Source organism: Gouania willdenowi, chromosome 7 (genome assembly GCF_900634775.1).
Source record: "Gouania willdenowi chromosome 7, fGouWil2.1, whole genome shotgun sequence".
Lineage (NCBI taxonomy): Eukaryota > Metazoa > Chordata > Actinopteri > Blenniiformes > Gobiesocidae > Gouania > Gouania willdenowi.
Window position 1 is genome coordinate 30,694,404 of NC_041050.1, and position 13,162 is coordinate 30,707,565.

A 13,162-nucleotide genomic window follows, 5' to 3' on the forward strand; every position below is an offset into this window, starting at 1 on the left:
ATTACTACTCTCACATGTCTGTAAGAAGATAAAAATGTGTTTAGACCCAAAGTTAAAAGAAACATGGGTCATCATGGAGCAAGGTAAAAACATGACAATCCGATTATGGTTTACTGGGTCAGGCTGCAAAATGTACCCTAGAGAATCATTGGTGCATATACTCCCCACAACAAGATCTTCTAAAGCTTTGGGTGGCATTTTGTCAAAGCTAAACTAAAAGCAAGATGTATACATCCTTGATTAATATGGAATTGATCAGTTGGTCTCTCAATGCAATTGGCCTAAGACAAAAAGAACGGGCAGAGGTGAGCCTGCCTGTCCGAACACAACATATCTGGCTGGATACGTGCTTGACTCCTGGGATAAGGGGAGGGTCGTGTGTCTGTCCAAATTTTTTCATTGAGGATGTGGAAGACAAATACATAATTGGATTTATGGTGGTAGGCATGCTGCTGATTGGAGCTGGCAGCTTTCTGACCCATCGCAAAGTCCGTACTATGTTGGCAGCTGTTTTGGGAAGGCTGCCTTTCTTTCCTGATGGATGGGGCAGGGCTCTTAATATTTGTGTTTTTAATGTGGGGTCACCTAGAAATTAAATGGAGTCGTGTGAAATATCTAACTGGTAAATAAAAATACTAATTTGAAAAATATATTTTTTAAATGTAAAACACAATTTTAACTGTATTCTATATGCATTTGTAATCCAAAATATAATCAAAAAATAATTCCAGAGTGAAATTTTTGATATAATGGGGTCATGATCCAAAAGAGGTTGGGTATGGAGGTAGGTTTGTGACTTTTATTCAATTAAAAAAACAAACAACTTTTCAATAAAAAATTGTTTACTTCAATTAAAAAAATGAAAAATAATTCAGAGCAATAATTTGGGTATTTATTTTTTTGGCATTTGAACACATTTTACTTTGAAAACATTTATTTTTGATTGACGTAAACTTGGCTAAAAAAAAATTTTAATGGAGATTTTTTTTGTTGATTAATAGACAAATCTAACTCCATAGTTGGGAGCCATCTTTTTAGATGAACCTGTTGCACACTTTAGGTCGGTAGGTGGCGGTAATGCGCTCAAAGCTGATCTAACGGCAGCACAAACCAGAAGAAGTGGTGTGCTCGTAAATATCTATAATATAAATATCTATGGTTGAACTTCTATCGTCTCCTCAGCAGCTCCAGGTGAAGTTAATTAAATGTGGTCAGAACTGCTTTTATTCTGAGCTCTGTTTGGGAGGCTCATGTTGCTGAGTAGTTTTGACGGGCAGAAGAGGCTGTTGGCCCGGGCTCTGATGTCTGGAGTGTCCGGGGCTCACAGAGCCAACACAGTCCTTTATAAACTACAGCGGACAAACCAGAACATTCTGTGTGACTTCATAGACGCTTTGAGCAGAGATGAGCTCAAACAACCACAGCAGGAGGAGGACGGAGGAGAACCACTCACTGTGTGAGTAACCAACGACTCATCGGTTTATTAGTGAACTCGGGTAGACGAATGGCGGTTGCTATCCGTACGGTTGTCGTATCAATATACTGACATTCTGTCCGTACGCAGCGCCCCTATTTGGCCAGTTTAGTCAAGGTCACGTGACCGGTCAGTTTAGGTCACGTGATAGGTCAGTCATTGGTCAGTTTAGGTCGTTTGGTGATAGGTTTAGGGTTAGTTTTAGTCAATCCTAACCCTAAACCGCGACGTACGTGTACTTCGGTAACCGTACCAATAGCACCTACGGACAAAATGAATCAAATACAATATTATATTTTAAAGTTGTATTGAAATGTTTGTTTTTTGTTTGTTTTGGCACATGAGAGAGAATATTCTCATCTACTTATTTATTTATTAATTTTGTTCCAGAAGGTGCATAAGTTATCTTCAATTCCGAATTTTGAATAATGTTATTGAGGTTGTTTTTGTTTTTTTCCTTTTTTAAAAATGATTTCTTTTCAGTTAGTTTTATCTGTTGTGGGTGTGTGTGTGTTTTTTTTTTTTAAATTTATTTTATTTTTTTTTATGTCTATTTTTTTTCTCAAACAATAACTTATTGTGTCCTTTAGTGTCATTTTAATGGGAAGAATGGAATTGCAGCTTTATGCTGAACAGGGATGACCTTTGATGTGCACAAAATGTGTCTATTTTTATCAATCACATAGATCATAACTTAACAATATATATATATATAAAACACATTGCACTAAATAAAATAAATAAAATATAAAATAGTTTCTTGTCTTTATACTGCTGCGGCTGTGCTTTACTTTGGCTTGTCAATTAGTTATTTAAATGATGTGCTAATGTTAAATAACAGCAATATTGCATTTTCTTTATTTACAAATGAGATGCATGTTCTGTTTTAATGACAAAAAACAACAACATGCTAAAAGAGTGTTGACGTGTATAAAAATAATGTTGATTTTAATTTTTTTCTTCCCTCCAGTAAACCTCTAGTTTGCCTGTTTCCAGCTTTATTCAAACAAAACCTGCTGTCCTTCCTTCATCTGGTGTCCCCGGCTCTTCCTGAGGACAGACTCCTCCGTTTGCTCAAGTGCCTCCATCAGGACTCTAACCCCAACCCCTGGATCACTGCTATGAGTTCCCAGCTCAAACGAAACCTGCGCTGCCATTATGAGGAGCCTCTGTACAGCAAAGCTACCAGCCTCAGACTACAGGAGCTCTCCAAGCGTTTAGTTAATCCTGATCAAACCAGTGGGTGGACAAAGTGTTTCGGTGGTGAGATAAAGGCATATAAACCTCAGAGTGATGCTGACACAGCAGAGCTGGGCTCACAGAGGAAGAGGAAAAGCAGTGGGAATGCTTTGGATGCGGGCGGTGACCAAATGGGACAACAGAGTAAAAGGATGAAGTTGGATGTCAGTGTAAACCAACATGTCGTTCAACACAAGCAAATCATGAACAACAAGACACCTGAACGATTAGAAATAGATGCTGTAGCAGAAACGGCAAAATCTGACAGTCTGAGAAACAGTCTGCCCGATCACATAAAGGTACAACATTTGTTTGATCTTATAATAATCTGTGTAATATCATAAGAAATGACAATCAAGTAGTGCATAATATCCAAACTAGGGCTGGGCGATATGGACCAAATATTTTTTCTCAAAATGTCAATATACAATATAAATCTCTATCATTTAATTTTAAATAAAGTCTGTCCAGAAAGACAATTCTTGGTTAAATTTGCTGATGCTAAATGCCACACAGGCACATTTATTAACAAACAACTGCACAATATGTGCCAGTTTAGTCTGTTTCCTCCTTTAATGGACAGCAGGTGTGAGTGAGTTCCGTAGTGTGGCTTGTTTAGGGAAAGGTCTGGGTTAGGATGCACTCGGAAATCTATTTTAATTCAAAATAAGCTATAAATATATATATATTGATATAGGCAATATTGTAATTTTCTATATCACCAAAATAGAAAACTCGATATATCTTGATGTATTGGCCAGCCCTAGCTGTTTTTCACATTGGCCAAAAGAAGCATCTTTTCAATAGTGACAAATTAAAAGTTGTACTTTTTTCAGGCCTCTGCTCTTCAAATCAAAGACTTGCTGGACAGTCAGGCAGAGGTGAGATTCATATCTGTTCTCTAGTTTGGATAGCACACACACAAATAGTGACACTTGGTGTGTGTGTGTGTGTGTGTGTGTGTGTGTGTGTGTGTGTGTGTGTGTGTGTGTGTGTTTTCTGTATTTAGTGGGAGCAGAGCTTTACAGATGTGTTCAGAGTGCTGAACGACTGCGACCTCCAACAAGTATGTACTCAAAATGTTCAGCAGTGATCCAAAAAAAAAAACTGACTTTACTTTCTAAATTAATATGACTTAAAAGTGATTTTCCCCTTTAAAAAAAAAACAGTTAACCAAAGACAAGTTGGGTTCAAGTCTGCAGTGGGTTGGTTAAAGCTGTTTAGTTCAGTGAGTTTTAAGTGTTTTTTGTCATGCAATTATTATTTTTCCCCTGAAAGTCAATTACAATTACGTTCTCAATTGCTAAAGTTCAAATTAAATCGACTAATACAGAGCGTTTATTGAATATCCCCATAGAATTTAAGCTTTCTGTTAGCATCTCTTATGACAACGGGTCAGTCTGACCCGTCTTAAATCAATTGTAAAATAAATTAAAAAGTATTATCTATCATCCAATTTGTTTTTTATCTCTTGGTTACCTTGCTGCTTAGTGGTTAGCACAGCCGCCTCACAGCAAAAAGGTCCTGGTTCAAGCCCTGAGATGGACAATTGGGTCCTTTCTGTGTGGAGTTTACATGTTCTCCCCGTGCTGCGTGGGTTTCCTCTGGGTATTCCGGCTTCCCCCCACAATCCAAAAATGTACTGTTCGGTTGATTGGAGTCTCTAAATTGCTCGTAGGAGTGAATGTGAGTGGTCGTGATAGGCACCGGCAGACCCTCGCGACCCTGATAAACAGGAACAAGCGGATGGATGGCATATATCAGTATACGCCTTAATTTCAGTTTTTTTAAGAATAGTGAAATTACCCTGAAGAGAAGTGACAGATAGTGGGAAAACTTGATATAAAACACATTTTAATAATTAACATGTGTGCAAGCCTTAGAACTGTAACATGATTCCAGAGGTTTGCGTTTAATTAAATTTTAATTAACAGTTTTTATAGAATATCCACTTTAACTACAATTGGCCTTTCACAAAAGCCCCGCCCCCCTTATATACTTTTGCAATGTCCGTCAACTTCCTGAGTTGGTCTTGTCTGTAATGGCTGATATCCTTCAGATCCAGGCAAAAGGGGTTACAATATGCTGTGGAGGGATACATTTATATTCAAAATATTAAAATAAATAACAAAGTGGACATTACAACTATCAAAGCAAAAACATACCTGACCAGTCATGCTTCTAAACTGCTGGGTAAGTTTTCTTATATTATATTGTTCGTATCCTCCTTAAGCTATAAGAGCGTTACCAAAGCTAATGGGGATCTTAATAAAACAAACTGATACATTAGCTAGCTAGCTGAACCTACAGCTGACCCAAGGCTAATAAGATAGCAGCTAATAATGCTGCTAAGTGGTAGCAAAGCCTGTTAATATAGATTGGGAGACTTGTTTGCTTCAGGAGGATGTCGACTGAAATATTGATAGTAGGGGTGGGAATCTTTAGGCACCTCACGATTCGATTCGATTACGATTCAAGGAGCTTCGATTCGATTCTAAATCGATTATTAATGTATTTTGATCCATGTTTTATTCACAAAATATCTGTTGTATTCACTGTGTCCACGCACTGTATAAAAATATATATTGTATGTAGTTAAAAAAAGAGATACATTACCATTCATTAGCCTTTATTACACTAATGGAAAAAGTATGTGAACTGAAAAAAAAAAAAAATGACATGACATTAGCTTCCAGTCATTAGAGATAAAGTGCGCAGTTATAAGATGTCCACGCATCACATGTCACTGCTATCCTACCCGCCTTCTGCAGCGATGCTATGACTTCTGTTTTGGTTGGTTGTAAAGCTTCAGGATGGCCGTGTATCAGTAAAGTAACGTGAAGAAGGGATGGTATATCTCGGCTCCAAGTATGCAGCAGCGCATGAAAGCCCTGGTTTTCCTCAACCGAGTAAGGATGTAAATCCTTAGCAATAAATGTTGCAATTGACTTGTTAATCCACTTTATCTTTTCCGAAGAGGGTGGAAGCTTTGTTGTGACTTGTTTGATTGTTCTCTGGTTAGCAGAGGAACTTTTAGCCACAGCATCAGCCGACTTCGCCTCCTTCTCCAGGTGAACGCGTGCTATAGAGCTTCTCATGTTCGTTGTGTTCCCAAAGTACTTCATTTTAGTGTAACAGAGCTTGCATACAGCGTGGCTCCTGTCATGTTCACTTCCACCGCGGATATTAAAGAAATATCAGATTTTAAGCTGCACGGCGCTGGTTTTAACACCCGCACGTCCATGCTTCCTTGTTGTGGTGCTGTCTTTAAAGTGTCCCTCTGAAAATGCGCTGCACGCCACAGTTCCGCTGCCTTTTAAACGGCCTCTAAAATTTTGATTTTCGATTACTGGAAATTAAAGAATCGATTCAGAATCGTCCACCTCCGAATCTCGATGCATCTAAGAATCGATTTTTTTTCTTCTCCCACCCCTAATTGATAGTAATATTGTAATATGATAGTTGCTAATAACTGTATACTTGTCATTGTCGCCGCCTCCCCCTTCATACCTGGTATGGGAATATATAGTTATGTCACCTTACAAATCAAGCGTTATTTTAATTTTGCTGACCATACACATGAGATAACGTTAAAAACATACACATCTCACATACAACACAAGCACACATACTGACATACACACTTCCCTGTGACATTTTTGTAGTTGTATTGTTCATTGTAGACATCGCTTCAGTTGTGTTTTTGGCTTTGGGAACAGAAAGAACACGACTCCCCCGGCCAAACTCTTGGGGTACCTGGTGGTCTCCGACACAAGCGATGAGCAGCACACTGCTTCCCCATTGTGCCTGCACTGAGCATGTCGGACCTTGTTTACATAGTAACAGTTGCTCGCAGGTATGATTGGACTGACTGTTTGTGGGCGGGGTTTTGCCAAAGGTCAATTACAAAGTCAATTGTCTGAACTCAATTACAAATTCAATTATGATTACAACAGGAACAGATTTTTGTGTAATTCATTAATTACACAATTATAACTGACCCCAACCCTGGCTGTTTCTTTTGGCTTATGTCTCGTTCTTGGAAGAAGAAAAAAGATTTAAAAGTGTACACACATCCCTGCCGTGAAATTTTACTCCAAAATATTCTAATGTTAACATTCTTTTGACGTATTTCTACATTTTTTTTTTTTTTTTACAATTACACCCTTCTCAGTGAACAAAAGTTCCCTAAATCAAAACTTTTTTCATTTTAACTGCTTCTGGTTAGTTTAAGGCAGTGCTTCTCAAAGTGTGTGATGCGCCCCCCCCCCCCCCCCCCCCCGGTGGGGAATGGAGGTATGACAGGTGTGGCACGACAAACAGGAGGAAATCTTCAATTATTAGACTGCTTTAGAACTAAAGTGCAAAAATACATTAGTTGTTTTTATGCAGGTGATTAATTTAGTTTTTGATTTATTATGAAATGTGACGTACATTTTTCCCCGTTAGTTCAATAGATTTGAAAATGTGTTATTTGTCAGGATTATTTGGGGGGCAAGGGGCTCAGGTGGGGCTTGAAAGTTCACTTTCGTTCAAAGTGGGGTACTGTATACCGAAAAAATTTATAGAGTCACTGGTTTATATTAGGGTCAGTGATGGTTTAGTGTTTTTTTTTAAAACATGAGATTTCCGGACATTCACTCTAACCAGCAGTGTTGGAAGTTTTCTTTCTTCTGTGCCTTTAAACCAGACATGGGCAACTGGCTGCCTGGGGGCCACATGCGGCCCTCGGGCTGATTCTGTGCAGCCCCCAAGACAAATCCAACATAGATTGTAATTCAAGAAATTGGAAGTAATACCAAGCCCAAAGATGACAGCGAAATGCACAGAATGTCAACAAAAATACACAAAGCAACAACAGAAAAAAGCACAATTAACTTTCCAAAGCTACACAAAACAGACTCATAAAACATTAAAAGGGACATCAGACACACAAAATAACTACCTAAACACACATGCTATATATACATATATACAATAGACATACAAAATGACTTCAAAGATGCACACAATTACGCAAATTGTGCACAGATTAACAACAAACATTCTGAAAAACAAAGAAAATGGAAACATAACACACAAGAAATAACAAAAACACAATTATTTATAAAATACACAAAATATCAGGAGAAATTCCCCAAATAACAGATACATATACAAAAAAAGTATATAGAAAAACACAAAATGACTGAAAACAACAACAAAACTACACAAAAAACAGAACAAACAATGTTCCTTCCTCTGTTAATGCTCAAATTGGTCATTATTCTAAATGCTGACATGATTGTTGATGATGTGGTCCTCAGATCAGACAGTCACTTTTTTGTGGCCGTGCTGTGATAAAAGTTGCCCGTCTCTACTTTAAACATCTTGTCTTTAGGTGGAAGAGTTCTGCAGGATACTGTGTTTATCAGACATTCCTGAACACACCCTGCCTAAGGTGTGCAGCAGCATCCTGGCTCTCTCTCCTGACCTCAGCTACAGCACTGCAGCCGCCCTCATCAGGAGCCTCCTGCTGCACAAGGTCCAGCACTGATAATACAGTCAACATGCAGAGTTGGGTTCCAGCTGAATGTTAATGTTTTTTTTGTTTTTGTTTTTTAAAGGTTCTCCTGCTGACAAAACCAGCCTCCAGGTGTTTGGTGACTGCAGTAACATCGGTGTGTGGCCGCTATCCCAGACCAATGTGCCACACTCTGATTGGACCAGTGCTGGAGGAGAAGAACATAGGTGAGGATGGGATTCAGTTTCACATAACACTTTTTTAAGTGAAATGTGCCTTTTTAAAGTCCTGATGTTTCACAATGTCATTGTTTTTGTCAAAAGAAAATGTGGAAACTAATAGTGTGACGATATCTCCATATGGCGATAAATCACGATAATTTTTTCGCACGATCGATTATTGATACGCTCGCGCTAATTATCGAATTTTTTTAATTGTTTTTATTTTTTTTAATTTTATTATTTTCAAAACCTTTTCTCCTTTTTCACTAAAATGTGAAGGAAGGTCTTCACAGAAATGTTGTCACTGTTGAAGGAACCAATATATTGTTTACTGGAATATTGCACTATAATGGTGTCACTAGTAAGAAAGACCATATTTTTTGTTAACAGAAAGCACTATTGGAGATACTTATTCATTTACATTGGTATGTTGACACTTATTTACAGAAATGTTCGCATAAAATAGTGTCACTGTCCATAGGACACTTTTTCAATTTATTGACTTTCAGAGATATAAAATAAAAATTGTATTTTTCCACTTAATCTTTTTTTTTCTTGTAATAATAATAAGATATGGGTTTTAGATTACTTAAAGTTGTTCAAGGCTTATTATTGCATTGGTAACTTAAATAATCTCCGTTACTTCTTGGTCGTCATGATTTTCTGTAAGCGCTCGGGTGCGTGTTTCCCTTTAAATGTTGTCGGCGCAAGGAATTTTGGGTCAGAATTATCTCGTCTCCTTTGGTAAAGGATGCATCAGTGTTTCCTAGGCTAAAGGAGATAAAAAAAGGAAGTATTGAGCCTCCTTTCCTGCGCTTAAAGAGAACTTGGACGCTCTTTATCACGGCCACCACTTCAACACTTCCGGGGGTTAAGGAACAGTGGATAGGAAAGGAGATCTAAGGGACTATTCGGACGCAGCCCTGCTCTATGTCACTGAGCTAATTAGTACATGGAAATGTCACCTGTATGCCAGACAGCAGCTGTTAGCGTTTAAAGGTGGATTTCAAACTGCTGACAAAAATTCAATTAGGACAAAAATCCCAAAATACTTATTGCATTTAGACAGCATAGAGATATTGGCAATTTGTTTTAGCAATAATTTACTGGCTCAAATAAGTGAAAAATCTGATGTTTAAAAATGCCATTTTTGCATTGACTTAAATTATTAGCACGAGAGTGAAATTTAAAATTCTGCAAAAATTCTGTTTTTGAGATAAAATTCTATTTTTTTTCCCCAAACATCGACAATGACTCCACAGTTTTTGTCATTTTTGATGAACATTGAAAATGCATTTAGCAAGAATTTGCAAGTATAGGTTTACATTATCGTTTACAGTCAGACATTTTGTTGCACTCTAGGCTCAATTTTTGATTAATCAAAAATCTGTTTATAATTTGTGTAGTACAGTCTAAAGATATGCTGTAGCACGTTTGGGGTCAATTGAGCAGAAATAATGGGAGGAAATAGGTTCAATAAGTTGTACAGTTTTTTGGAGAAAAAAGAGTGATGGACTTCATATTTTTTCTGTCGGTTCAATTGTACAAAAGTGTCTACAGTATTTGGGGCTGCAAATCTGTAGCACATATGGTTGATTTGTTGTGATTTTTTAAATATGTTGAACTTTAGAGGCTGGTTGTAGCACCACTTTTAGAACTATTGGCCTGTTTCTGCAGCTGAGGATATCTGGCATGAGACCATGAGACTGGACAAAAGTTGGTGATTGCTCGTGCATGAGAAGTATGATTTTGTTCTTCAGAAGAAAAAAAATATATAATTTATAATTATATTATGCAGTAATGTAATGATACATATACATTTTAAATCAGGGTACATAGTTACAGTAAAGTTCTTAATAAGATATATAAGCTAAATACAACTGAAAATGCACATACAAGGCAGTGACAGCTTTAAAAAACAAGGACATTTTGATTTCTTTTTTAATTTTGGTGGCTTTTTTTTTGGTATTTTGTCTGATGAATTTAAGAGACTTGAAGTAATCAGTGAACCAGATAATAAACACACATGTTTACTCATTAAAATAACAGGTTTTATGACATAAGAGATAGTTGAGTATAAAAAAAGAGAAGAAAAAAAAGAATATGCAAGATAACAATAGTTTCTGGCAGCTTAGACTGCCTGGCCCAAAGGAACTTTGTCTCCATCCAATGGAATATGACTGGTACTGCTGCTTTTTTTTTTTTTTTAAAGGATTTTTTTGGCTCTAGTGGCCTTTATATGACAGTTGCTTGACAGGAAAGGGGGTCAGAGAGAGCAGGGAATGACACGCAGGAAAGGGTCCCAGGCCGGAATCGAACCTGGACCCGCTGCAGGTGAGGAGCTATAGCCTCTGTACATGGGGCGGGCGCTCTACCCACTGAGCTAAACACCGCCCCGGTACTGCTGCTTTTAATGCCTTTTTAAAATTAAATAGTTGTGGGAATCAGTCTGTGGTGCATCAAAGTTGATTGTTTACGGAGCAGCAGGGGGAGATTAGTTGTTTTGGTTGAAATAAACGATATTGTTTTATTTAGATTAATTCCTCCTCATTGTTTTATTTAGATTAATTCCTCCTCATCAATGGTTTTTAGGTCCTCCACAGGCTGAGTTGCTGAACCGGCTCATAGAGGGATGTCTGGATTCCCACTACAGACTGCTGGTTGTTCAGTGAGTTCAAAACACTTTTACCATGTGTTCACCTGAAGCTGCTTAAATAGAAATGTACAATTGTTAGTGAATCAATCCTCCACACATGTATTTCTTTTAGGATGACTTTGAAAACAGTTTGGAGTGAGGCAGTGCTCTCAGTTATCCACAGCCTACTGGAGTCCAAGGTAATCCCACTGTTTTTCATGGGAAAAGGGCTCCTACTTTAGTACTTTAGTCATAATATTCATTGTCCCTAACATTGAGTCGTCTGTTTCCGGGTTTTTTTTTTCCAGCCAGTCTTGGACCAAGAACTGTTCTCGCAGTTTATTCACCAACTCGTCACCCATGAAATCCACTTCACAAAGTCTGTGAAGTTTGCAAAAATTGTGCTCACAGTGCTCACCAAATACAGCAGTAATGTGAGTCTGATTATTTTAAATGACGTGTGATCTCTCTGCACATTTAAAAACATTTTGGTAACACTTTACAATAAGGGTCCCTTAATTTATGCTAGTTAAAGCATTATTAAACATGAATTAGCAGTTTAATAATGTTAGAATAATCATTATAATGTATTATAGCTAACAATAACTAACATACCAGTTAATGCATTAACAAGCAGTTAATTAATGCTTGGCAATTCAAATATTATTTAGTATTAATAAATGTTATGTAATGTAACATTTATGAACAGTTTATTAATTAATTAATGAAATAATTATAATAGCTAACATTAACTAACATATCAGTTAACGCATTAATGAGCAGTTGATTAATGCTTACTCATCCAAACATTACTAAGCATTAATAAATGTTATATAATGTAATTATTTATCCTATGGATGCATCACTTATTACTATGGTAGTAAAATGCAATGTCCCTCATAATCATTTACTTGCAGTGTTTATTTGGACTGTGTATGTCAATGTCACCACCAGGATGTCCTTACCTAACATTAAAGAGTAACTAAATCCCTGCTTTCTGCTGAGCTGCCACTAGGAGGGAAATTCAAAAAAATGCCTTGATTATGGCCGTTACTGCTGTAGCAGTAAGACACGCCCACACCGCCGTACGCAGAGACAGACGGTATTATACACACATAGCGAGTTCATAGGATATGTCACTACAACCACAGGCACACACAATCACGAAGTGAAGCTCACACACAGCCTTACAGACATCACTCAGGGGAAAACAGCCCTGCTCTCTCACCACCTCACACACACAGCGATAAGACGTACACACACGTCTGCGCACACACAGAGACAGACAGGAATACACTCATAGCATGGATGTGTCTGTAAATACACACATAGCTTGATGAACCCTCTGATTAGGCTGTCAATCAATGTTCACTGTGTGCTGTGATTGGAGGAAACCCTCCTCCCTCCTCTCAGCTTTTATAGGAGGGGCGGGGCCAACAGTGAAAGTTAATGACGCAGGGGAATCTTAAAGAATCCGTTTCAGCCAATAGCAAAATTAACTTGTAATAGCTGGCGTTCAACCCTTAGAGGCCAGTAACTCTGACATTTTACAACTAAATACGCAGCATTAAAATACTTTTACTAAAATGTGCAGAGTGGGACTAGGATCAATAAACAGCACTACTTAATACCCAAATACATACAGTATGTATTCAGGTTTAGTTACTCTTTAATTAAGGTATTGTGTAACATTAGTAACCTGACATAAACCTTAATAAATGTATAAGAGTTCCTCATAAGCATTACTTAACCATTAGTTAAGCCTTTCTAGACCCATATACCAATGTTTTGTTTCTGTTTCAGGTAACGGCTGAACACAAACAGTCTTTATCTAAATGTTTGATGCAGAATGAAACGTTCCTGAAAAAGTCTCTTCAAGCTGCTCTGAAGCGAATCGGACCAACGTGATGATCATGCTACGCCTATAAATAAACACGTGACATAATATGACTCAAGACAGGACATATATTTTCGTCTTTAAGTTTGACTGTGACTTTCATTATCTTTTGTAAATCTTGTAAACTCTTTTGCCTGACTGTAACTATGTTCCTCTAAAGTGCAGTGGATTAAATTGTATGTTTTCATTATGA

General features: G+C 37.5%; 1 protein-coding gene across 1 annotated transcript; it reads left to right on the forward strand.

Moving 5' to 3' along the window:
- The first annotated feature begins 1,076 nt into the window (after positions 1–1,076).
- On the forward strand, positions 1,077–13,162 carry fance (FA complementation group E). The gene is made up of 10 exons (XM_028453335.1): positions 1,077–1,456; positions 2,445–3,012; positions 3,550–3,594; positions 3,723–3,779; positions 8,094–8,237; positions 8,320–8,443; positions 11,030–11,105; positions 11,206–11,272; positions 11,381–11,506; positions 12,876–13,162. The coding sequence occupies exons 1-10, from the start codon at positions 1,251–1,253 to the stop codon at positions 12,978–12,980; spliced, it is 1,518 nt and encodes a 505-aa protein (XP_028309136.1). The 5' UTR covers positions 1,077–1,250; the 3' UTR covers positions 12,981–13,162.